This window comes from Neoarius graeffei, chromosome 27 (genome assembly GCF_027579695.1).
Source record: "Neoarius graeffei isolate fNeoGra1 chromosome 27, fNeoGra1.pri, whole genome shotgun sequence".
Classification (NCBI taxonomy): Eukaryota; Metazoa; Chordata; class Actinopteri; order Siluriformes; family Ariidae; genus Neoarius; species Neoarius graeffei.
In genome coordinates, this window is record NC_083595.1 from 1,141,274 (window position 1) to 1,167,707 (window position 26,434).

The following is a 26,434-nucleotide window of genomic DNA, read 5'->3' on the forward strand; positions in this document are numbered from 1 at the left end:
TCATGTGACCTCATTTATTTACCATGTCACTGTTTACAGGTTTTATTTGTACAGATTTATCACCAAGTCGTATTTTTGAGTAGAAAATAAAAAATAAGGCCACTGTTTAGAACAACACAAAGTATTTAATACAATATCATAAACCGTTAAATGGAATTATGATTTTTATTTATATAAAAGTTTAATATCTATACATAACTTTCAGTAACTGTTCAGTTTCAAATCACCACCACAGTGTAAAAATATTAACACTAAAAACTCCCACAATCTTTCTCTCACACACACACCAGACACACAAACGGGGAGAGAGCGTGTGTGTACCAGTCTGCTGGGCGGAGGAGAACACACCTGTCTCTCTCCCTCTCGGTCTCCCAATTGCTCAGTTGGACAGACAGATCTGTTGCTCTCACAGAGTGAAGAAGAGGATGAGGACAACTATGAGGATGATGAGCAGAGCACCTATAGCACACCATTGCCTCCGGCCTACACACACACACACACGTTAATGATGTACACTGAAGACAAGATGTCAACAATCCTCACTATAAAGAGTGTGTGCGCACCATGCACATACTCACTGCTGGTCATGTGGGAAACCTTTTCCAGTTTCTTCAGCACTGAATCCATTCTTGAACCCGTCTGCTCCATCTCCTCACTGAACTCCCCCAGCATACTACACACACACACACACACACACACACACACACACACACACACACACACACACACACACACGTTCTGCTTCCGGTCCTTTAAACCACTAAAGTAGGGAAACCTGTGTGCGTGCGCACAGGGTCAATTGCAATAATCCTGTTGTGAGTGCAGGTTTAAGGCTCTAGCAGGAGTTAGCTGGTGATTATAGGATGTACTGCAACGCTGCTGGTTCTCCTCAGACCACAGTGCTTTAAAGAGTTTCTCAGAGCACAGACTGTCACTCAACATCACAGAACCCAGAGCATAGAACCCACCTACTCATCCTTGCCAACCCCTAAAGTGAGAGACTACTAACCCTAAGCAATGCACAAGTCATTTCAGCAAGTTACACTAGGAATGACCTTGTTGGGAACTCGCTGCTTTCTCTCAGGGAACATCCTTCTCAGGAACGCTCCACTCTCTCTGGGAACAACACATTTCTTCCCCCCCGTCTGGGAGTTCCTTGCTCAGTGGGAACACCTCTCTCTTTCTCTCACTCTCTCAAATACTGTCCTCCTTGAAAGCCTTTGAGCCAGCAGCACTGAGTCAATCCCTCCCTCACTTCCCTCCCTCCAGCTGCTTATACTGCAGTATCCTGCACATTTAACTCCTTGATTATCACTTTGATGCAATATCAGTCTGAGCATTGCATAAACTGTGTGTGTGTGTGTGTGTGTGTGTGTGTGTGTGTGTGTGTGTGTGTGTGTGTGTGTGTGTGTGTGTCTCTTACACAGCCTGCTCATCCAATTCATCTCCAATCCTGTCACTCATGTCCTTCAGAACACGGATACTTCCAGAAACCAGCTCCAGCTGCTCATCCTGCTCCTGAACTATCAGCTACACACAATAATACAGAGGTGGTCATGAACTATATACATCTCTCTCTCACACACACATACAGAGGTGCTCATGAACTATGTACATCTCTCACACACACACACACACTAATACAGAGGTGCTCATGAACTATGTACATCTCTCTCTCAACACACACACACCTGCTCAGAACTCTCAGATCTCACCATCCTTCATGGCACAAAACCTCAGTGTAGTTCTGGACAACCAACTGTCCTCCTCTCTTTACATCACTAACCTGAATCAGTCATTCAGATTTGTCCTTTACAACATCAGGAGGATTAGGAGGACATTTCTCTCCACTGAGGTCATGCAGGTGCTTGTTTAGTTCCTTGCCATTTTGAGACTGGACTACTGAAACTCACTCTCAGCAGTGCACCGTCTGACCCCTGTAATTGATCCAGAATGCAGCTGCATGACTTCTTTTCAAACTTCCCAAGTTCTTTCACACCAGATCACTGCTACGCTCCCTCCACTGAATTCCTGTAGGTGCTGCATCAGATGTAAACCACAAAGCTCACCTACGAAAACGGACCAGCAACCACCTACCTAAAGTACTTATCACACCCGCTTTGCACCACACTCCCTCTGAGCTTCTAGCACTGCGCAACTGAACACACCATTTCACACACACACACACACACACACACACACACACACACACACACACACACACACACACACACACAAGCTCCATCAAGGCTCTTCTCTGTCCTGCACTCAGGTAGTGAATGAACCTCCCCTGGCTGGAGAACAGCTGAGTCATTGGCTGCAAAAACCTACTTCTTCATCAAGCACTTAGTAAAGGTAGGATTTAGGGGGATCTATTAGCAGAAATGGAATATAGTATTCATAATTATATTTTCATTGACCCTCCACCATCATTTTATTTTTGATCCATTTTTCACTTTCCCTTCTGCCACATTTTCATTTTTCCTCAAAGAATGCCTTTTTTCCCGTTCAAAGACAAGTGGAGGCCATGCACATCGGATCTGCCTTCATATCAGCAAATCATCGACTAAGCTTCGTAAATCATTTATCAAAGCACACATTCAGCTTGTTCAGTGTGCTGAGTGCAGGATGTTTAGTTATTCTTCCTCCGTCGTTAGTGATAGCTTTATTTGTGATAAGTGTAGATTAGTTACCTCTCTGACAGAGAAGACTACAGCTTTAGAGGTGCGTATCCAGACTCTAGAGAAGGTTAATGATAGTGAGAGCAGTGTAGTTTCTATAGGGGGAAATCTGGATGCCTTAGGCTGAGTTAGTAATCCCCCAGCATTAAAGCCCTCACAGCAGGGCGAATGGGTGACGAATCAGCGGCATAATCACAGAGCATCAAACATGTTTGCGCTCCTCAGTGATTCACCCACTGAGAAACCTGAAAGAGCTCTGGTTATAGGGGATTCTATCATACGGCACATGAAATTAACTAGGCCTTTAGGGGCACCAGCAGCTTTAGTCAGGTCTATACCGGAAGCCACGGCACCGGACAAAGCAGGTAATCTTAGGGTCCTAGGCAAGCACAGGTTCTCAAAGATAGTTATCCATGCAGGAACTAAATGATATACACCTTCGTCAGTCCGAGGTTACTTAGAGTAACTTTGTAGAGGTGTTTGAATTAGCGAAGGCGATGTCCGATGCTGTAGTATGCTCTGTCCCCATCCCAGTGCGGTGTGGCAAGGTAGCTTACAACAGGTTATGGTCGCTGAACTGCTGGCTGTGCAGTTGGTGCTCTGAAAACAGTGTGGGCTTTATAGATAATTGGAGTAGTTTTGAGGGCACTGCTGGCCTGTTACAGCAGGACAGTATCCATCCCACTCGGGAAGGTGCTGTGTTCATTTCTTTCAGCATAGCTCATAGTCTCAGAATAGGCCTAGTTAACTTCGGACAATCCAGAGCCAAGGCCAGGGAGCAGATGAACAGGCTAGACCAACTGTCTGCTAGCTGCACAGAGTCATCACTCAGGGTCCACTACATCGAGACTGTGTCGGTTCCCTGAGCTAAACAAAAAATTAGAAATACTCAGAGTTTGTTCTAGCAACCTAACTGACATAAAATTAGATCATACTGACTGTACAGCCACTGCCAGCACTGCTTCAGAAGTGTGGGTATCCCAACTGGGCTTTCATCAAGACCAGAAAATGAAACATAACGGACAGAGAAGAAAACAGCAACAAATGCAAGAACATGGTCATTCCTTACATTTCTGGACTATCTGAGAAACTCAGGAGGATCTTCTACAAACACAACATCCCTGTACACTTCAGACCCAGGACACTCTGAAGCAGAAATTGGTCCACCCTGAGGACAGAATCCCCAAACACAAACAGGACAACATAGCGTACACAATTCAGTGCAGCGAGGAATGAACAGACCTGTACACTGGGGAAATGAAACAACGGCTTCACAAGCGCATGGCTCAACACAGGAGAGCCAATTCCTCAGGCCAGGACTCTGCAGTCTATCTTCATCTAAATAACAAAGGACACTCGTTTCAGGATTGCAATGTACGCATTTTTGCCAAAGACGACCGGCAGATTGAAAGGAGTAAAAGATGCCATATTTGTCAACCTGGAATGACCATCACTGAACAGAGGAGGTGGTCTGAGACACCACTTATCAGCCACCTACAATGCAGCCCTTGGCAGACTTCCCAGAAAACTGAATACACATCTACACCAAGACTCAGCTGACTTCAATGACTCACAGGATGGCAGAGAGAGCCAACGACCCACAGATCACCCTAACGACCCTCTAGGTTGCTAACAGCGTTCACACCCAGCCTCCAGTGACCCTAACACCTACAGGATGGCTGAGAGGGTCAACGACCCATGTGACCTCAATGAGTCTCCTTAGGGTTAATACCTGGAACTCCCCACTAGTCAGACAGAACTGAAAAAGCCTTTCGGATAAGAGGTGAAACATCTTCAAGAATTTCAAGCAAGTCCAGTTGCCTTCTTTAGCATCTACGGTTAAAAAAGGTGTGTTTTTATGTAACCTGTGTTTGGTGCTGATGGGCTGTAAATCACGAGGTCAACGCCGGAAAATATGCATATAACTCTTTCTGTTCACTAGCTTTGGATGCACCTTTAGAACTGTACCCAAAAATGACTTTAGGCATAGAGAAAAGGATTGATGTTACTAACATTGTAGGGGTGTGTAAAGGAGCAAAGGTGATGTCTGATGCAGTAATATGCTCTGGCCTCAGGGTTGGATGGTATCCATCCCACAAGGGAAGGTGCTGCTCTCAGTTCTTGCAGCATGGCCCATAGTCTTAAAACAGATTAATCTGTGACAATCTAGGGCCAAGTCCAGGAAGACTTGATTCAGTCGGGGTTAATCAGAATATCACAGGACCTACCCATAATGCAGTGGTCTCAAAAGTAGCTGGTCGGCTACAGCAAATCGCTGTCTGTAGTAGGATTTACTGCCGTGTATTTTTCACCGAGTAACAAAAAAAAATTGTTTACATATCTGTATAAGACTGAGCAGCATGCAATGTGAAACCAAGTTTTATTCAACTAAATAATGGTCAGATACTAACACATCCATAGGAAATAGAGGCAGTTGTTATGCTGCCATGTGCTGTAACTAAGATGTAATCTGATTGGCTGACAAGGTGTTGACAATGTATCGTGTGCTGTGATTGAGCCACGCTACCACATGGCTAGAAATGTTGACTAAGAAGCGGAGCGGCACGTTAGATGCCTGGTTTTCAAAAAGGCTTCGTACCACAGGCAAGTCTAATTTTAGCCATCACTATGATTACTGAGTGAAATACCTGGCACAAATTTAAGGGGGTGCGCACCCGGTGCCCCCCCATCAAAAAAAAAAAAGAGGTTTTAGTATTGCAGATGCTGAGATGTGCCCGCCATTTTTATTTAATTAATAAGGTTTAAAAAAAAAAAAGAAAAAAATCGTTATGCGGGATTGAGCTGAAGAGTTTATGGCAGGGGTGTCCAAACATCCATAAAGGGCCTTGTGGCTGCAGGTTTTCATTCCAGCCATGCAGCAGCACACCTGACTTGGCTCATTCAATCAACTGAACTGTCTTCACACAGTCAAATACTTGCAGCCACACCCACCCTTGATTAAAGGGTGGGTGTGTCAGTTGATTGAATAAGCCAAATCAGGTGTGCTGCTGCATGGCTGGAATGAAAACCAGCAGCCACACGGCCCTTTATGGATCAGTTTGGACACCCCTGGTTTATGGTATAAATTTATATTTAATAGTAGGTCCTATAGTTTTTTTGTTTGTTTTTCCCCCACTCGTGACACAAATGCAGTGAAAAGCAAGCTGGGCGAGTCCTGTTGGATTTTAACAGGGCACGGGAACTTCGTGCATCGACATGACATAGTGTGGGAAATAAGGCCAGACTGTCGGACACTGACCGGTAATTTTTGCATTTGTCTGTCTGCATCTCAAAAGCATCGGACCGGATGGCCCATGAAAAATAGTAAAGATATGGGTCTAATCTACTTCTAATTTTCTTCCAAATATTACACTGGGCGAATACATTATGTTGTAACACGGCCTGTGATTGGCCAATCGCAGACACTCTCGATGAATGACAAGTCGCCTCTCATCAGTGAGCAGGAGTGCATTCTGGCCTGACACCACACCACACTGTTATCAGCTGGGTAGGTTTACCACTAATGGTAAAAGGAAATACACTAATACAGGTTTTGGACCCTGACAAAGTGTTTTTTCCATCGTATTTTAACCCTCTGGGGTCAAGAGCTTCTCCGGTGAAGCTCGGCAGGTTTAGAATGAGTAGGTCATGGATTTAGATAAATATCTTTGCCAGTTATCATCATACAAGTATAATAAACATTGACAGAAACTTGACACTTTCCTATGTGCCCACTGCCAAATAATATAGTTTTTAAATTACCTAAATTAGATGAAGCATAAAACTTGTCCCCTTCCTCGGTCACACCAGAGTCGGCGCACTGAGCGCCCACTTACACATTCATAAAAGACTGTTCCGATGGTAACGGCATGAAAATCACTTTCACTCTTTCGGTTTTGACTGGTTTCTCTGGTTTGCCGTATTTTCTTCTCTTTTCTAAGTTCTAGTCCAGCAGATTTTAGTCGGAATGCCAAATGATATGACCATGTCTAGTTTTGAGTCATTTTAAAAGTTGTTGTTCCGAAGTTACTTGGAATCTCGTATTCAAAATTTTAACTCTATTATGTAAGAACAGTTGTATTGTTAATTACTAAATTTCTTTTAGATTTATTATAAACATAATATAAAAATAGTCATTGTTGACATACCATTTCATGAGTATTATAGTACCTATATATGGGTACCAGTAAGTTGTAACCAACTGGAACATCCTTGCCCCCCAGACTTTTTTCGAGAGCAACTGACCTGTGCGCGCGCTACTGTTTTGTCACGTGTCGAACAGGTTTGCTCCATTATATGGCACGTGAAATTAGCTAGGCCTTTAGGGGCACCAGCAGCTTTAATCAGGTGTATACCGGGAGCCAGGACGCTGGACATAACAGGTAATCTTAGGGTCCTAGGCAAGCACAGGTTCTCAAAGATAGTTATCCATGTAGGAGCTAATGATATAAGCCTTCGTCAGTCTGCGGTTACTAAGAGTAACTTTGTAGAGGTGTTTAAATTAGCGAAGGTGATGTCCGATGCTGTAGTATGCTCTGGCCCCATCCCAGTGCGGCGTGCTGATGTAGCTTACAGCAGGTTATGGTCGCTGAACTGCTGGTTGTCCAGGTGGTGCTCTGAAAACAGTGTGGGCTTTATAGATAATTGGGCTAATTTTGAGGGCACTGCTGGCCTGTTAGGGTGGGACGGTATCCATCCCACTCGGGAAGGTGTTGCTCTCATTTCTTGCAGCATAGGTCATAGTCTCAGAACAGGCCTCGTTAACTTCTGACAATCCAGAGCCAAGGCCAGGGAGCAGACAAACAGGCTAAACCGACTGTCTGCTAGCTGCACAGAGTCGTCACTCAGGGTCCACTACATCGAGACTGTGTCTGTTCCCCGAGCTCAACAAAAGAGTAGAAATACTCAGAGTTTGTTCCAGTAACCTAATCAATATAAAATTAGATCAGACTGACTGTACAGCCGCTGCCAGCACCTTTGATCTAAAGGTGGGGCTATTAAATATTAGATCTCTTACATCTAAAGCACTAATGGTTAATGAACTCATTACTGATCAGAGGTTTAATGTACTGTGTTTAACAGAAACATGGATTAAGCCAAATGAATATATAGCATTAAATGAAGCGAGTCCTCCTGGATACAGTTATATACACCAGCCTCGTCTAACTGGCAGAGGAGGAGGCGTCGCGGTTATTTATAACGATTATCTAGGTGTAACACAAAAACTTGGTTACACATTTAATAAATTTTAAAGTTCTTCATACTAATGTATGTAGCCTCGAAAAATAAGTCTACCCAGTTAATTCCCTTGCTTATTATTTACAGGCCCCCGGGGCCATATTCTGAGTTTCTTTCTGAATTTGCAGATTTTATCTCAGATCTGGTTATTTCCTTAGACAAAGCTTTAGTTGTCGGAGATTTTAATATTCACTTCGATAACCCAGAAGACCCTTTAAAAACAGCGTTTGTGTCCATTTTAGATTCAGTAGGGATTAATCAGAATGTCATAGGACCGACCCATAATGGTGGCCACACCCTCGATCTAATACTAACATTCGGATTAAACATAGAAAATATAGTCACACTTCCACAGTCTGAAGTTCTCAGATCATTATCTCATTTCATTCAAACTATGTCTGAGTAATAATATATGCACCTCACCACGCTACTGTATTAAATGTACATTCACGTCAACTACTGCACAGAGCTTTATAAATGATCTCCCAGAGTTATCAACTTTGATTGGGTCACTGTCAGCCCCTGCACAACTTGATCAGGCAACTGAATGCTTAGAGTCAACATTCCGCCATACTTTAGATGATGTAGCTCCTCTTATTGTTTTGGGATAAAGGTTTGGCAGTGAGAGGGGTATTCAATGAGAAGAGTGAAAAATTCTCATCCACTCAATGAGAAGAGTGAAAACCCCTCCCACCGCTATTTCTTAATCCCATCAGGTCAAGTGATCAAAATGGTTCATCACAATGGGTAAGGTCATGTTTTTTTCCCCCACACATTCCAACAGTTCTAGAACCGCTTTTTACAACACCTTCATTTATCTGGTATTTGACGCTTTTCAGTGTCTCTTAAAATTAACTCTTGTACTATTTTACTCAGTTCAGAGCCACAACCAATTCTGTTACACAATTACTCAGTAATTTTGCTCATACTCCAACTCCAAATTTTACTCTCCAAACTCCAAATAGAGCAAAATTAACTATTTTTGAGGAAAATATTTTTAACTCTGGAAAAATTGCTCAGTCATTTTCCGTGTATGCACTACAGCGAACATATCAACCGATCTGCTCATCAGAAATAAAATAAATATTTACACTTACTCGAGTTGATCTTCAGCTGGATCGAGTCGAGGTAAAAAAAAAAAAAACACCCGCACCGCTCATCATCAGTGTCGCTGTTCTCAAGATTGAATTGAATCGCTGTCCTGAATCATCTGAAGCGCGTAAAATCCGCCATCTCACAACAAGTTTTACCTCCAAATAGCCTAAACTGTGTCTGACAGATTTTATCCTGTTCATGGTGGGCATTCCCACCGCGAGAGAGAAACCAATCAAAACCGAAAGAGTGAAAGTGACTATCATGCTGTTACCATGGGAACAGTCTTTTATGAATGTGTAAGTGCGCACTCGGCGCTCTGACTCCGGTGTGGCTGAGTAAGGTGACAAGTTTTATGTTTCATCTAATTTAGGTAATTTTTTTAAATATATTACTTGGCAGTGGGCAAATAGGAAAGTGTAAAGTATAAAGTTTGTTAATATGTTTATCATGCTTGTTTGATAAAAACTCAAGATATTTATCTAAATACACGACCTACTTATTCTAAACCTGCTGAGCTTCGCCGGCGAAGCTCTTGACCCCAAAAGGTTAACTCTGATAAGACAGAAGTACTTGTACTCGGACCACATGCAACTAGAAGTAGATTTTCTGATTACACAGTAACTCTGTCTGGCCTTCGTTTCATCATCTACAGCAGTAAAAGGCCTCGGTGTGATCACTGACTCCAGTCTTTCATTTGAAGCTCATGTTCATACAGCAGCAAGAGTCCTAACTAGAACCAAAAGACATGACCACATCACCCTTATCTTATCCACACTGCATTGGCTCCCAATCAAATTTTGCAATGATAATAAAATACCACTACTTACATTTAAAAGCACTGAATGGTCTCGCATCACAGTATCTGACCGAACTTCTGGTCTTTTATGACCCGCTATGCCTACTTAGATCAAAAAGTGCAGGCTATTTGTTGGTACATGAATAATGAAGGCTACATCAGGGGGCGGAGCCTTTTCTTACAAAGCCCCACAGTTATAGAACAGCCTTCCAAGTAGTGTTCGGGAATCAGAAACAGTCTCAGCGTTGAAGTCTCGGCTGAAAACAGATCTGTTTAGTCAAGCCTTGTGTTAATGGTGTTTATGAGGTAAAGGTGTAGATCTGGAACGTCATCAGGCATAGAGCGTTCTGATAAACTGGGATGCATGGATGCTGTTGCCCCCCCCACTCGTTCACTCGGGTTTGTTGACGGTGGCGTGACTGCTGCTTTATGTCCCGGGACTCCATGATGACTGTGTTACCTTTTAGTTATGTTGTCATACTTAACCCAAAATGTATACTGTTCTTCAAGTGCATATTCTGGACCAATTTCATTTTTTTTTTTTAAATATGAAAGTATGTCCCTTTACACACTCATCCAGAAGGGTAATTTTGCACAAGGCCATCTGTCTACAGTAGAAAAAAATAAAATAAAATGCGTCTGGAAAAATCCCAAGGGAGTCTGGAGCCAGATTCGTGACGTCACCTGCGGAAGCGCCAGCAGGCTGCGCGAGCTTTGTACGGTTTCAGTGCACAGCCTGTGTAGACCAAGCGCTCCCATTTCTCTCTCATTGTCCGGTCTTTTGGGAAACGATGAGTACTAATCCCATCAAGATTGGTGTTGCTCCACCCTCCTACGATACATCTATTAACAATTTTAATAATTACGCGATAACGTTGAAATTTGCAGAAAACCACCAGGTCGTTTTCTCATAAACAAACCAGCGCTGACGTAGGATTCAGAGGGAGGCGTCCCGCACGCGACATCACGAAAATCAGTGTTTGCCGGGAAATCCAAATGCCAGGTTTTTCAGAGGCGGACCAATTCACCTCAAATGGCTTAATTTCAACTGAATTTTTCTGGTATTGCGCAAGGTAAAAAAATTGCACAAAATGCAAAATGTGACAGATATTTGACCAAAGTTTAATATAAAATAAGAGAATTAATAATAATAATAATAATGTTAAATTTATATAGTGCCTTTCAAAAAACCCAAGGACGCTTTACAATTATAGACAAGGAAAGAAAATTATATTGAGCTTGCTCCTGAATTTACCCGTGATATGCACTTTAACCATTAGGTGGCAATGAGCACACCCAACAATCTCCATCTTTCTCTCTCATCACACATGCCACTCCTGAGATTCCAGTGACGCTGACCTCTCCTGCTCTTTGGACCTGTCTGATTCATCCTGATGCCCTACTTCTAGCTTGAGTTCTCATCACTTTGCTCATGTGGAAGATGGCCCAAAATGGACAGTTTAAAGATGCACTTAGAAGATGGCTTTCAACAATTAACACAAATAGTTTTGCTAGGATGTCTTAGGACTACAGTTGCCATGATCACTTTAGGACTGCAGTTGTCATGAACAGGTTTTCACCCAAGTCTCCAACAGTGAAGAATGGATAACTTCTTAAAACTAATGAATTTCCTGGTTACACACCTGTAACCACTCCTGGTTTCACTTTTTGATCATGTAGCACACAGTTATCGAAAAGAGTTCTTTATAATCACACTATCGGGTGTCAACCAGATGAGGATGGGTTCTGTTTTGAGTCTGCTTGCTCTCAAAGGTTTTTCCTCATGTTGTCTCAGGGAGTTTTTCTTTGCCACCATTGCCTCAGGCTTCCCCGTTGGGGATAAATTTATAAATTCATATATTTAAAACGTATACATTTCTGTAAAGCTGCTTTGTGATAATGTCTGTTGTTCAAAGCACTATACAATTAAAACAGTTTAATTTTACAGACAAAAATACATTTTCTAAATATCTATTTAAAGTAACTTAATCAGTTGACAGGGTACACAATGCAGTCACAGATGACATCATTTTGGAAGTACACTATGAGCATCTGATGCAGTGTTTTTGGCAGCCATTTTTGATTTCGTTTTAGTCTTTTGGACGAAATGCTTATTAGTTTTAGTCACATTTTAGTCAATTCCATCCTTGATAGTTTTGGTCTAGTTTTAGTCGACGAAAACAAAGGGTTTTAGTCCAGTTTTAGTCAGTCATTCATTTTAGTCGAAAAAATAAATTACTTTAAGACATTAAATTAGGCCAATACAGAGATAGGAAATTGTAATCGAGGTTGACAGGTTGTGCATAACATACTCTCAAAGCAGTGTCTCAAAACAAACTTGTTTCACTTAACGTAAAAAGTATGTCAAGTATTTGGGTTTAATAATCAATGACAATCTTTCTTGGAAGCCTCATATTGATTTTATTTGCAACAAAATAAGCAGGGCGGCACGGTGGTGTAGTGGTTAGCACTGTCGCCTCACAGCAAGAAGGTCCGGGTTCGAGCCCCGCGGCCGGCGAGGGCCTTTCTGTGCGGAGTTTGCATGTTCTCCCCGTGTCCGCGTGGGTTTCCTCCGGGTGCTCCGGTTTCCCCCACAGTCCAAAGACATGCAGGTTAGGTTAACTGGTGACTCTAAATTGAGCGTAGGTGTGAATGTGAGTGTGAATGGTTGTCTGTGTCTATGTGTCAGCCCTGTGATGACCTGGCGACTTGTCCAGGGTGAACCCCGCCTTTCACCCGTAGTCAGCTGGGATAGGATCCAGCTTGCCTGCGACCCTGTAGAACAGGATAAAGCGGCTACAGATAATGAGACAAAATAAGCAAGGTTGTCGGCCTTTTGGCCAAGCTTAGACATTTTATTCCACTACATACCCTTATGACATTATATCGCTCTCTGATTCAACCTTATTTAACATATGGTCTTAGTTCTTGGGGACAGGCTTGTAAAACTCATATAAATAAAAGTATTAATCCTACAAAAACAAGCTTTAAGATTAATCCATTTTGTTGATAATAGAGAAAGTGCCCTTCCATTGTTTTCCAAAACCAATATTTTACCAGCAAATCTTCTTTTCTATGAATGTATTTCTAAATTAATGTATGACGTTGTTAATCAAAGTGCACCCTCAAACATTTGTAAATTATTTTCTTCTATTTCTAGCATCCATTCTTATAACACTAGGTCATCTTACTCCAAGAACTTATACTCAGTATTCTCGTACAAATCTACAAAAGAACTCATTTACTCATTTTCCCGTGTTGGTGTTAGGGTATGGAACCAGATTCCAACTTCTATAAGATCTTCATCCAAATTGTTGTTCAAGAAAAAAAAAAAAAGTCAGACACCACCTTTTTTCTGATTTAAGTAGATATGGATATGATGTTGACATCTCCAAACTCTTTCTTTCTACATAATTATATATAGAAATAAAGTTAAGAGCTATATATATTTATGTATCTTAGTTTTAACTTTAAATATTATTTAATACCATGCATGAATTATAATTATCAGTATGACAAGTATACCTCTCTATATATTTTTTTTCAATGTTATTGAATGATATATTACTGTACCTTTATATCGAATAACAAGTATTGTCTCCTCTTTTTCTTTTTGTTACCAAATAGTTGTTAATTTGTCAAGTATGTTTTATTATCTTTTTCATACAAATTTAAGTATTATATTAATTCATATATTTTTTTTTCTTTGTAAACATGAGTCTGCCTTGATTAGCAGTGCGCTATTTGTAGACTCGTGTAGTCTATTATATGTTTATATGTAATTGAAATAAAAGATTGACTGATTGAAGTGTGCATGCTCTCTACATAAACACTGTCTAGTGCAGACATCACATGTCTCCCGGAAGTTCCGGGAGTCTCCCGCATATTGATGGTGGCTCCCTGATGCCTGCAAATTGGATAATATCTCCCGGAATCTAGAGCAAGCGAGCAAGAGCGTGCACGCGCAACATTAATGTCTGCATCGCGCATATGACGGCGTGCGCGAGAGAGACTGTGTGCGCGCCTGTTCATGTAGCGGATGCTTGACAAATAGCATCCTGATTGGTTTACAGACATCCCAACTCATTTCAGGGAGGTGTCGAGGTGGTGTTAACGAAATAATTTCATCATCGTCATCGTTAACGAAAACACTGATCTGATGACCACCGTATATACCAACACGTGCTTGGAAAGGCAGGACTGAGAGAGGGGCGTTCAGTATGTTGCAAATCTGCAAGCTCACTGCTAGATGCCATTAGATCCTACACAGTGTCCCTTTAAATTAAAAAAAAGTTCATTGTTTTGGGTTTTTTTTAAATTTTTTTTATAAAATGATACCAACCCTAATCCAACCAGATTCTTAAAGTGATGGTACTCTTAATCCCTATCCCTTTGTGAACTAGCATGAGTATGTGTCATTCTGGATAAGGATGTCTACCAAATGCTGTAAACATAATTGTACTCCTGCACCAACACACACACACACACACACACAATAATATACAGGTTGTGTGTACCGTACCTGCTGCTGCTCTTGTTGTTCCTGCATGTACCTAGAATTTGCTGATACCAGGTGATGATCCAAACCTGCATTCCGCTGTACGTCCAACAGGGCCTACACACACACACACACACACACACAGTACTGTATATGATCATAGATGTTGGACATAGGGGTGCAGTGGGTGCCACACCTAGTGCTAACCAGTTATTGGACAAATACTGCGAAAACACCCACCCATGGACTCCCAGCCTCAGTGGACTTCAATAGCATTTGGGAGCGATGCGCTTGTCAATCTCAAAATGCAAGACGGTTATTGGACAAATACTGCGAAAATGCCTGCCCACGGACTCCCAGCCTCACAGTGGGAGGGACATGGCAAAGCTTTCCGCGAGGAGACTGGTGATTGGTGAAAGCGGCCGGATATTTTCTTTGATTGACAGCTCGTTTCAACTATAGACAGGCAGTGGTGAATCTCAGTTCAGTCCCATGCGGATTCGCAAGTGCTGTGGTGTATTGTAAGAGATCAGCTTACATTTCGATTTCATTCATTACATACGGTTTCTACCAGCTTTTTTAGTTTGTATATATTTTCATTGTAAATAAAGTGTAAATATAGTGTTGTCAAGTTTGCTATCTTAGTTCCAGAAATGTCGTTTATTTGAGTGACTGAACTTGAACTTGAGGGGGCTAGTCAGCTAGCAAGAAAGCTGCGCACGGATGCCAAGCATTGCTGATTTAATTTTGGCGAAGCCATTTGCCAGTCTTCCTTTCGAGGAAAAAATTAAAATTAAAGAGCAGGGTAGACCAACGCCTCAAACTGACTTGGTGAAAAAGGTAGGGAATAATACTCGTTCCTTTCAGCTCTCCTGGTACGAGAAAGTGAATTGGCTAACAGCAAGTGACCCACATCAACAACAGTAAATAGGCTACTTTAGTAATATGACATGGATGGACCAAAAATATAGAATCTATTTAAAATGTTTATGCTGAGTATATTATATTGGAATATATATTTCTCTGGATATGAATTAAACACAGCTACAATTTGGAAAACATTTTTAAACAAAAACACAGCCGAGAACATTTCACACTACAGACCTGGATTAAAAGTGAAGGGTTATCAAAATTGTCAATAAAACATTTCTCAGTCAAAATAAGTAAAATATAGGGAAAGTGTCATTGAATGAAATGTGTGGCCCCCAGCTCTATGTTTGGCTCCCCAAGGTCAGTGCTTGTGCCTATTCCAGAACACTCTGCTGTTACTGCTGAGGTTCCTCACAAAGAGCTGCTTTCAATAATGATCAATTTTTAAACAACATGCCACAATTTTAAAATATAAAATGTTAAAATATACCCCTCCCCCCCAACACCACCATCATGTATATTGGACAGTAGGCTAATGGGCCAAAAGAACCTGTTATTTCACAGTTTGTGACCCTGCCAACAATCAGCCAGATCAGAGGCAAGAGTATGGGCAAAATTGATGTTTTTATTTTCTTTTTTCTTTTAAAATCTGGAAATATCGTAACCGACCAGCCTCCCCTGTTTGAAAGACTACCAGCCGCCACTGCTCGTAGTGGAATATTTTTATAGTGTGGTATTCGCACTTTTACTGAAGTAAAGGAGCTGAACACTTCTTCCACCACTGGTGCAGGTCAGAAACCAAGAGTCTCTTCTTGAAAGAGAAAGGATTTATATTTTCTCAAAATCAACTGATATTTGACATTAAAGCTTGGGTCATGGTCAGTAACAGCACAGTCTAAGCAGCACTGCTGTGTTGGACAGCGCTGTCCAGGGTGGGCACCAAGAAAGAAGAACGGTGCGACAGGTGAAGTAGTCCATGACCCATGCACCCCCTCCCCCATTTACAGCACCACCTCCCAGAACAAAATCCCAACGTCCCTATATATGATGTTTGATGCAGACTGGGTAAAGTGGAATCTATAGACCCCTTCGCAGTAAACGTCATTCATATGCAAGAGGAAATTGCGCGCGCAGCCTGGACTCAAAAAAGACTCAGCGATGCCTAGTTGTTGTGTTGTCGGGTGTCAGAATCGTAGCAGTGATGGGGTTAAAATGTTCAGAATTCCAGCAGGATCTCACCCATTCCAAAAAAAAAATCGCCGACGTCTACGGCTACAAGCCATCAAACGTGTAGACTGGGATGAAAGCACCATCAAAAATGCGCGGGTTTGCAGCGCCCACTTCATCACAGGTAAGATCAGGCTATTTATTAAATCTTTCTTTTTTATTCTTTCTAGTCTTCGTTTATTGATGGAGCAAAATACTTTGGTAACGTTTGTCTGATTAGCTGGGTCATAGTTACACAATGTAATGAATATTGTTAGCATGTTAACTTAGCTTTGCATGCAATTTTGTTTGTAGGAGAGGTCTCGCTTGACTCAAGCAGTCCAGATTTTGTGCCGTCATTATTTGTATATGCCGAAAATCACAATTTTAAAGCAAGGATGGAAAGGTAAAATTGTGTGCCCTCACTCTAAATGCCAACTTACGCTGACTGCTCTAACCTCGCTCCCGCCCCGTTCAGTTTCATTTCTGCTCTCTGCCTCTCGCTTTTTACGCAGCTCTGATTTCTCTTAGCTGCACTCTTTACACTATCATTCCTTTCATGCCATCACCTCCTGCAAATTGCTGTTTAGTGTTGGTATTTGCTGTTGTAGCTCAAGCCACATTGCCATCACATCACTTGTCAATAAGGTACGAGTATATATCTAGCCATTGTATACCAGGGAACTTACTAACATCGTCCGTCCACTCTTTAATTAAATACGGATCCGGTAGGCGATGTCCACTTGTTAGAGTTAACTTATTTATGTAGCGTTCTCGATCTTGTAACGACAATTGTTTTGCATAATCTGACAGCTCATAATGCCGGTCTATGGGCAGCGCCATTGTTTCTGGGTCCAGGCTGCGCGCGCATCCTGGCAACGGTCGGTTTGTTTACAAACATGCGAAGGGGTCTATAGCAGTGAGGAGGTTTGGGAATGATCTCCTGCTCTCTACATCACCAACACTCCATGGTCCAGTTAGTGCAAGATGGAGTGATGTGTGACACTCTGCAGATTTTCCTGTCCACTTGTGTATTTAGACCTAACCATCGAGTGTTTTGTTTAGTCACAATGAGATCATTTCACTTCCAGTGGAGGTGTAAAGTTTATTGATTACTATACGTGTCCAGTCTGAGCTGTCGTATTTTTGCTCTGGGTGTATAACGGATCTTCTCAAGGCCAAATGTTATCCCCATGCTGGAGTCAAACTTAGAGTTTACAGGTTTATTAAACTGATGTCGTCTTTCATTTCACTGGAACCAGAAAATTAAAGCAGCAAAAATAACACTGAAAAAAAGTTTTGACAGAAGGTAATAAAGAAAGATTTTTCTCTTCACAAACAGAGCGTATATGTACTCTGCGTGCGTGTGTGTAAAGATGTGTGATAGACCTGTGTTTAGAGCTTCACCCGTGTTGTGACCTGTTTAAGTCACTCTAGTGAGTTGGCAGCAGCAGCAGCTTTGGACTCATTTTCATGAACCTTGTCCACCAGCAGAGGCTCCAACAAGAAGCACAAATTCCACATCTCTGGAAGATTTGGATGCGCCAGTCTGTTTATTTTTCATTTTTGATAAATGTGATATTCCAGAGTGCAAATATTTCCTAATCTCCCACTGTGTGTGTGTGTTGTAATGCTTGCATGTTTTTTATGGTCAACATACTGCTGACGTCCTGTCCAACTCCACACCCCTTCCTGTCAAGAACCTTACAGCATTGCTATTTCTGAAAGCAGCACCCAGTGATAAAAAACCAAACATTAAACAATAATGTAAGGGAAGGTGTAAATGGCTCTTATAACATGGTTGTTATTCTGATGAAGTGTTTATGTATTTTGTATAAAATTATAATCCAGAGCGTCTCAAATTCCCAACTGATCCACTGCTTTAACACACAATAAACTGCACTCTCACCCTCTCTACCGTTGCAGCTCTATGTTATTATTATTTTCCTAGTGGACAATTCCTGATCTCTGATTCAGTTACGATAGATGTCTACGACCTCTGACCCCAGTTACAAACCAAATCGGATGTGAGAAAATCAGCTGATGAGAAACACTAATGTTAAATGACTCACCTGTCTGTTCTTCTTCTCCGCCTGAGCAACAGCAGAGGGACTGGAGAGCTGCTGCTTCATCTCCTACACACACACACAAAACATTAAAACGGGATGAGGGATGATGATCTACACCATGAGTGTGGCAGTGTTTAAATTAAGACGCTAAGCACGTTACAGCTGTGAAAGCTAAACTACTGAAATAGAAATATGCAACTGGTCTAGTAGCCTCACCCGGGGGGGGGGATGGGGGACGTACGTACCTGTACAGCAGTGCGCGTTTGCTCCACGAACTCTCTTCTTTCCTGCAGTTCGTTCTCACATAGACGGAATTTACTGGGGTTCGACTGCACAATACCTCTGTCAGTCAAGGCTCAAACGCCCCACACACACACACACACACACACACAAAACCCAACATCACTGTCTGTCTTTCCTGTCTCTCTCTGTAGAATACTGATGTTCTTCTGTCGATCCCAGCCGATGATCGATCTGTCTGTCTGTCCCTTCCCTACAGTTCTCTCTCTCTCTCTGTAGGATACTGATCGTCTCCTGTAGATCCTCCAAGTCCCACTCGATGGCCCGTAAACAGTTGCGCAATTCATTTTTGCTCCATTCGAGTTCATCTCGGCTCACAGGTTCCTCCTCCTGGAGTAACTCTGCCCATCTCTCACACAATCCCCGCCCACGCAGCACCGCCTTCTGCACCTCACTAACAGAGAGAGGGCATGTGATCATGAGTGTTCCCTACATCCTCAAAACAACACACCCTTTACAGCGAGCATTCTGAGGGAGACTGAGAGTCCTGTCACATGGCCAGACATGGAAACAAACATTTAATGTGAGCTTCCAGTCATTTAGCGGGATTCAATAAAGTCTGAAAAATAATCATGTGTTATTGTTTAATCACTGACTGAATAAATAATAAATATTCAGTTACATCAGTTTACAGTTCGGAGGGACAGGAATTAGACAGCTGAGCGGAGAGACGGGCTCTGAGAGTCAGCTTGAGAAGAAGTGAAAAAAAATGCGATTTACTCACTGCATTACTATGCATTTTACAAAACGTTCATGTGTTTATAGATTAAACACTGCACAGAGTAAACACCAGAGGAGTGCAGCGTTCATCATCTGCTCACTTTAACAGTCACCATGCAGTCCAGTTCATTTCTGCATCCTCATAAGTGAAGAGGGGAAGGACAGACCCGTTTATCTACAGCCCCAAATCAGAAAAAGTTAGGATGGGATGTTGAAATTGAAATTAAAACTGAAAACAATGATTTGTAAATAATATTTGACCTGTATTACACTTGGAACAATACAACAGCACATTATTTTAGATTTTACCTCATGAATTTTTTTTAAACACTTATTTCAATTTTTATATTTGAAACACGTCAAAAAAATGTTGGGACAGTAAAGCATTTCCGACTTTATAATGTTTATAACGCTCCCGTTCCTTCTCCCGACACTTAAAAGCTGTTTATGGACTGAAGACTCCAAGTGATGAAGTGGTTCAGGTGTTATTTTTGTCCCGTTCTTCCTGTAAACAGGTCTTAAGGTGTGGAACAGTTCGGGGTCGTCACTGTCATATTTATCATTTCTAAATTCTCCACACATTCTCTACTGGGGACAGAGGGGACACGCCCTCTTCTTCCACAGCCACGCCTTTGTAATGTGAGCAGAATGTGGGTTTGCATCGTCTTGTTGAAATCTCCCTGGAAAAGGCATCAGATGTTCCATAATGTCAGTGTAATTTTCTGCATTAATGCTCCATCACAGAAGTTACCTTTACCAAGGGCACTGACCCAACCCCATACCATGACACACCCTGGCTTTTGGACTTGTTCCTGCTAACAGTCTGGATGGTCCATTTCTTCCAAAAAAGACCTGGAATACTGATCTGTCTGACCACAATACCCGTTCCCACTGCGTGATGGTCCATCCCAGACGCCTCCGAGCCCAGAGAAGTCGACGGCGCTTCTGGACACAGTTAACATAAGGCTTCCTTTTTGCACAGTAAAGTTTTAACTGGTGTTTGTGGATGTAACTCTGTATTGTAGCTTGATAAAGGTTTTCCAGAGTAATCCCGAGCCCATGTGGTTCTATCAGCTGTAGATAAATGATGGTTCCTGATGCCGTCTGAGGGATCGGAGATCATGGGGGTTCAGATTAGGCTTGAGCCCTTTACTCACTGAAATTCCACCAGAGTCCTTGAATGGTTTAATGATATTATGCACCGTAGAGGGTGAAATATCCAAATCCCTTCCTATATTTCTTTGAGGAACATTGTTTTTAACCATTTCAATAATTTTCTCACACATTTGTTGATAAACTGGAGATTCTCAGCCCGTCTTTACTCCTCAAACACTCGGCCTTTCCTGAAGACTGATTTTGTACCAAATCATGATTACAGTCACCTGTTTCACATCACATCATTATTTAATAGTCGTACCTTATCCTCCGTCCCAACTTTTTTGGAATGTGTTGCAGGATTAAAATGCAGGAACGGATGGATATAGATAGTTTTCACTGACGTCACGGCATTCCGGGGAACGCCCTCCAGCTGCCATCTTGTGGGGCAAACAAAACAGACCATCGCCATTACCGGCTACGTTATCTCGGACGAATTTATGAAGTTATATAGTCAGTTTTCTAAAATAAAGATCAATGTCCACAAAATCAAGCAAACAGAAGTATATAGATACATTAGACAACATCTCACGACAACGGTATGCAGCCAAACTGGCCTTGATTGGGGGAATTGACCCCTACAAAGTGGACAAAGATGCATTTTCAAGTGACTATGCAGGGCTGCCAAAGCCTGAAACTGCCAAAGCCTGAAACTGACTTCATCAAACTTTAAAGGCTGTCTGATATATACAACTTTATATATTCACAGCGCGCCTTTTGTCGGATGCCGCCTTTTTCACGGCTGAATCGCGCAGATCCGTTTTTTTTTTTTTAGGGGGGGGCGTTGGAGTGTCTGATTATAATTTCAAAGTAAATTCTGTATTAAAATTACTAAATAAGCAAATCCGTTACAGTCCATGAAACAGGAAGTATAAGGATGAGAAAAAAACAGTTTAAATCGGAAAGCTGCGCACATTTGCGCAGCCCGAGCAGGACTGCGCAAATGTGCGCAGCTTTCCGATTTAAACTGTTTTTTTCTCATCCTTATACTTCCTGTTTCATGGACTGTAACGGATTTGCTTATTTAGTAATTTTAATACAGAATTTACTTTGAAATTATAATCAGACACTCCAACGCCCCCCCTAAAAAAAAAATCGGATCTGCGCGATTCAGGCAGCATCTGCCAAAAGGCGCGCTGTTTGCATCCCAAACACAAATTAAATCATACAGAATAGACCTAAAATGTTTTTCAAAAATGACCCTTTCGTGAGCGAAGTGACAAGTTTCAAATAGAAATGTGACAAATGAGCGATATTAAGTGTACATTACAATGTAAACGTACACTCAGCGGTTCCAGTTAGGCATTCTCCAGAGATTGTTCACACGATGTTTTGGTTTCCAAAAACAAACTTAAACACAATTGATTGTTTATTTAAACAACTTACCACTTATAAAATGATCGGAGCAGACTTTGCTGTGTTTGGAAGGCTGATAATCCTTGCGGTTGATTCTCGCAAGCCATAGATTTCTCCTTTGTATGCCGAGTTTGTTTGTTTGCTCGCCTTCGTGCTCCCGTACAGTGGGAATTCCATAAAAGCTCCGCTTGACTTCATCATCTGACCTATTACGACAGCCGTGAATACAACAGGTGTGCACCATTGCTAGCTTTAAACAGCCTGCTTGGGTTCCTTTGAAGACTTTGTACTCGCGCGTTACAATGTGTGCTCAGTCACCCGTACGGTAAGCTTGACCCGCAAGATGGCCGCCACTAGGGAATCCCCGACTCTGTGAAGTCATGTGAAAACTATCTATTGACGAATAAAATGATGTTGACCAACAAAACATGAAAAATATTGGCTTCATTCTGTCTGTAATCAAAGTCAAAGTACATTTACAAATCACTGCTTTCTTTATTTATTTACATTTTCCACACCATCCCAACTTTCTCTGATTTGGGGTTGTTATTAATATTACTTTCAATAAACTGTAAATAAACATAGAAACAAAAATCAAACAGTGCTGCAGAGAGATGTGTGGGTTTTTAATCAGGCACCAGATCTACATTTATAACTGACTGCTGCAAAGGGTTCACTTCAGAGAGAGAGACACTCACAGAGAGAGAGAGAGATACTCACAGAGAGAGAGACTCACAGAGAGAGAGACTCACAGAGAGAGAGACTCACAGAGAGAGAGACTCACAGAGAGAGAGACTCACAGAGAGAGACTCACAGACAGAGAGAGAGAGACTCACAGACAGAGAGAGAGAGACTCACAGAGAGAGAGACTCACAGAGAGAGAGACTCACAGAGAGAGAGAGACTCACAGAGAGAGAGAGACTCACAGAGAGAGAGAGACTCACAGAGAGAGAGACTCACAGAGAGAGAGACTCACAGAGAGAGAGAGAGACTCACAGAGAGAGACTCACAGAGAGAGACTCACAGAGAGAGAGAGAGACTCACAGAGAGAGAGAGAGAGACTCACAGAGAGAGAGAGAGAGAGACTCACAGAGAGAGAGAGAGAGACTCACAGAGAGAGAGAGAGAGACTCACAGAGAGAGAGAGAGAGACTCACAGAGAGAGAGAGACTCACAGAGAGAGAGAGAGACTCACAGAGAGAGAGAGAGACTCACAGAGAGAGAGAGAGACTCACAGAGAGAGAGAGACTCACAGAGAGAGAGAGACTCACAGAGAGAGAGAGACTCACAGAGAGAGAGAGACTCACAGAGAGAGAGAGACTCACAGAGAGAGAGAGAGACTCACAGAGAGAGAGAGAGACTCACAGAGAGAGAGAGAGAGACTCACAGAGAGAGAGAGAGACTCACAGAGAGAGAGAGAGACTCACAGAGAGAGAGAGAGACTCACAGAGAGAGAGAGAGACTCACAGAGAGAGAGAGAGACTCACAGAGAGAGAGAGAGACTCACAGAGAGAGAGAGAGACTCACAGAGAGAGAGAGAGAGAGAGAGAGAGAGTGGTGGCTGAACCTGAGCGCTATCACTCCTTTGATAATGATAGCGTTGATGTTAATGATGAATAATCCCACACACACACACAAGTGCACCGCTAACACTGAATTAAAACAACAACAACAAACACATGAGCAGGACTGAGCTCTGAAGCTGTCTAGCAAGCTGGCTAAACCTGCTGTAGTCTGTGTGTCATCATTTAAAATCTGTACATAAAAACTTCATCAAAATCCCGAAGTTAAGTGATAAATGTGAGAAAGTTGTGATTATTTACGCTTTAACGACGAAAAACGGATCATCCATAGCACAGCTTCAGCACAGTGAAGCCGGAAACACAACACTGCGCACGCGCTCAGAAAGCAGTGAAGCCGGAAACACCGCATGCGCGGTGCACACTACAAAATAAATGCCCAACATCTTTTTACACTATAAAGGTTTTATTACATTCATTCATTCATGAGTAACAGTCATGTGGAAAAAAAATAAGTACACCACATGAAAAATATTGACTTTTAAAAGATATTTAAACAAGCACAAACCACACAAGTTGAGTAAAATTTGGTGACAATCGGTGCTCATCTCATCTCATCATCTCTCGCCACTTTATCCTGTTCTACAGGGTCGCAGGCGAGCTGGATCCTATCCCAGCTGACTACAGGCGAAAGGCGGGGTTCACCCTGGACAAGTCGCCAGGTCATCACAGGGCTGACACATAGACACAGACAACCATTCACACTCACATTCACACCTACGCTCAATTTAGAGTCACCAGTTAACCTAACCTGCATGTCTTTGGACTGTGGGGGAAACCGGAGCACCCGGAGGAAACCCACGCGGACACGGGGAAAACATGCAAACTCCGCACAGAAAGGCCCTCGCCGGCCACGGGGCTCGAACCCGGACCTTCTTGCTGTGAGGCGACAGCACTAACCACTACACCACCGTGCCGCCCCAGGGCAAAACCTTATGAATATATTTCAATATGTTATGGAAATTGTTATGTCTCATTGATTTCGCCACACTTTAATCACATTTAACTCAATTATGCAAGTGATTATCTAATTTAGTGTCATGAATGAGACAAACTGCTGCACCTGGCACATTGTATACATATATAAGGGCAAAACATTGCCAACTTGGCATTGTGGGTAACAGTTCTAGTAATCATGGCTGCACTCCAGCGACTCCTGCAACTCGAGCACAGGCAAAGAAATGCATGCTGATACCACGGTACCAACACCGCCAGATGGAATGCGTAAATAAAGCTGCATTTTAATCCTCTGGAGCACTACAATGATGAAGCTGTCCAAGGCAGGTACAGGTTGCTCAGAGCTGAAATCCTGTGGAAGCTCTCATAAGGGGAGAGTTGCAACAAGGTACTCATCGCAACTTTTCCCTCACCCCAACAGTGCAGCTTCTGACGGCTCTGTGGTACTATGCCACTGGGGGTTTCCTGCAGACAACTGGGGAGGGCCATGGCCTTAGTGTAGCTGCTGTGTCTAAGGCTGTGCACTCAGTAACAACAGCACTCCTGCACCACTGCCACATGTGCATCCAGTTTCTCAGGATGCAGGAGGAAATCCAGGAAACCAACCAGGGTTTCTATCAGCTCACAGACCCAGGAATTCCTCAGTTCATCCGAGCCATAGATGGCACCTGGATCCCCATCTGGCTGTTATCCTGTGATGACCCTGTGTTCTTGTGCAGGAAAGGGTATGCTGCCCTGAGCATGCAGGTTGTGTGTGATGCCCACAGTGTGATCACTGATTTCATTGCCAAATGGCCTGGCAGCACACATGATTCTTTCATTTGGGCAAATTCATCTCTCTGCACCATGGCCAACAACGGGGAATTTGGAGGTGGCTGGCTACTTGGGGAAAGTGATTATCCCTGTGTTGTTATGAGCAGAGTAAATAAACTGCATTACCCAGAATGCACCAGGCATACGAGCAGTAGATATTATGGATACATGTTGAAAGTCGCTTCAGTAAAGTTCGAGCAAAACCCAAGCCGACCGTGTGAGAGTATCTTTTAAAATGCACTACACGGCATAACAATCCCCTCCGTTCCTTCCTGCTCACCCCTTTTGGCAACCCACAGAGTGAACCAGAGGAGAGGTACAACATCAGTCATGCGGATGCCCAGAATGTGGTGGAACAGACCATCGGGATGTGGAAAATACCTTTCTGCTGCATCCACAGATTCTCCGGTGGCCTCAGATTCTCCCCAACCAGAAGCTGTGCAGTGGTGGTGGTCATGACAATGTTGCACAATACTACAGTTAAGGCCAAAGTGCAGATTCCAGCCATGGAGGAAACAGAGGAGCAGGAAGAGCAGGAACAGCAGCATGTGGTGCCAGAGCCAGTGCCAGGGCAGAGGCATGATGTACAACATCAGGCAGGGTTTGATGCCATAAGGCAGTTAATTTTGAATGTTTTAACATAAATTCTTTAACCTGCCTGAGACAATCAATGTTTGTTTATTATTGTGACTGGTTTCTTTACTCCTATCAATGACTATTTGCAAACCATTTTCACTTCAACACTCATATCAGGTTAAGGTTACTTTAGCTGTACCCAAAGATATATTTGGGTAGCAGTTAAGAATAAAAGGCATCTATTGACAGTTTCACACGCCAGACAACAAGGGCTCAAACAAAAGAAAACATGATAAAGTGCTCTTGTGCTAAGCAAAATGATAAATATCAAGTAAAAGCACTAAAATACACAACCAAACCCCTAAAATGAGAGCCATCTAAAAACTGGGGGGATACTTTTTCTACAGCTTCTTTACCACCATGATGGCCGCTGAAACAAAGCTATTTTTATAGCACTTTGTTTTACACCTTGGGACTAAAAACCTCCATCCATAGGGGAGAAGCTGAAACTCTGTGCAAAGGGTG

General features: G+C 42.5%; 1 protein-coding gene across 2 annotated transcripts; it reads right to left on the reverse strand.

Annotated features, from left to right (window-relative positions):
- LOC132875077 (syntaxin-10-like) lies at positions 1 to 23,886 on the reverse strand. 2 transcript variants are annotated; one of them, XM_060911674.1, is made up of 8 exons: positions 23,807 to 23,886; positions 18,978 to 19,147; positions 18,699 to 18,793; positions 18,457 to 18,519; positions 14,333 to 14,425; positions 1,424 to 1,530; positions 579 to 673; positions 1 to 483 (listed from the first exon to the last, which is right to left on the reverse strand). In XM_060911674.1, exons 1-8 carry the CDS (start codon positions 23,833 to 23,835, stop codon positions 407 to 409), a joined length of 729 nt encoding a protein of 242 aa, XP_060767657.1. In that variant the 5' UTR covers positions 23,836 to 23,886; the 3' UTR covers positions 1 to 406. The 2 variants fall into 2 exon arrangements, with proteins under 2 accessions (XP_060767657.1, XP_060767658.1); XM_060911675.1 differs by lacking the exon at positions 23,807 to 23,886 and adding an exon at positions 22,015 to 22,914 and having other exon boundaries at positions 18,978 to 21,008.
- Between the last annotated feature and the right edge of the window lie 2,548 nt (positions 23,887 to 26,434).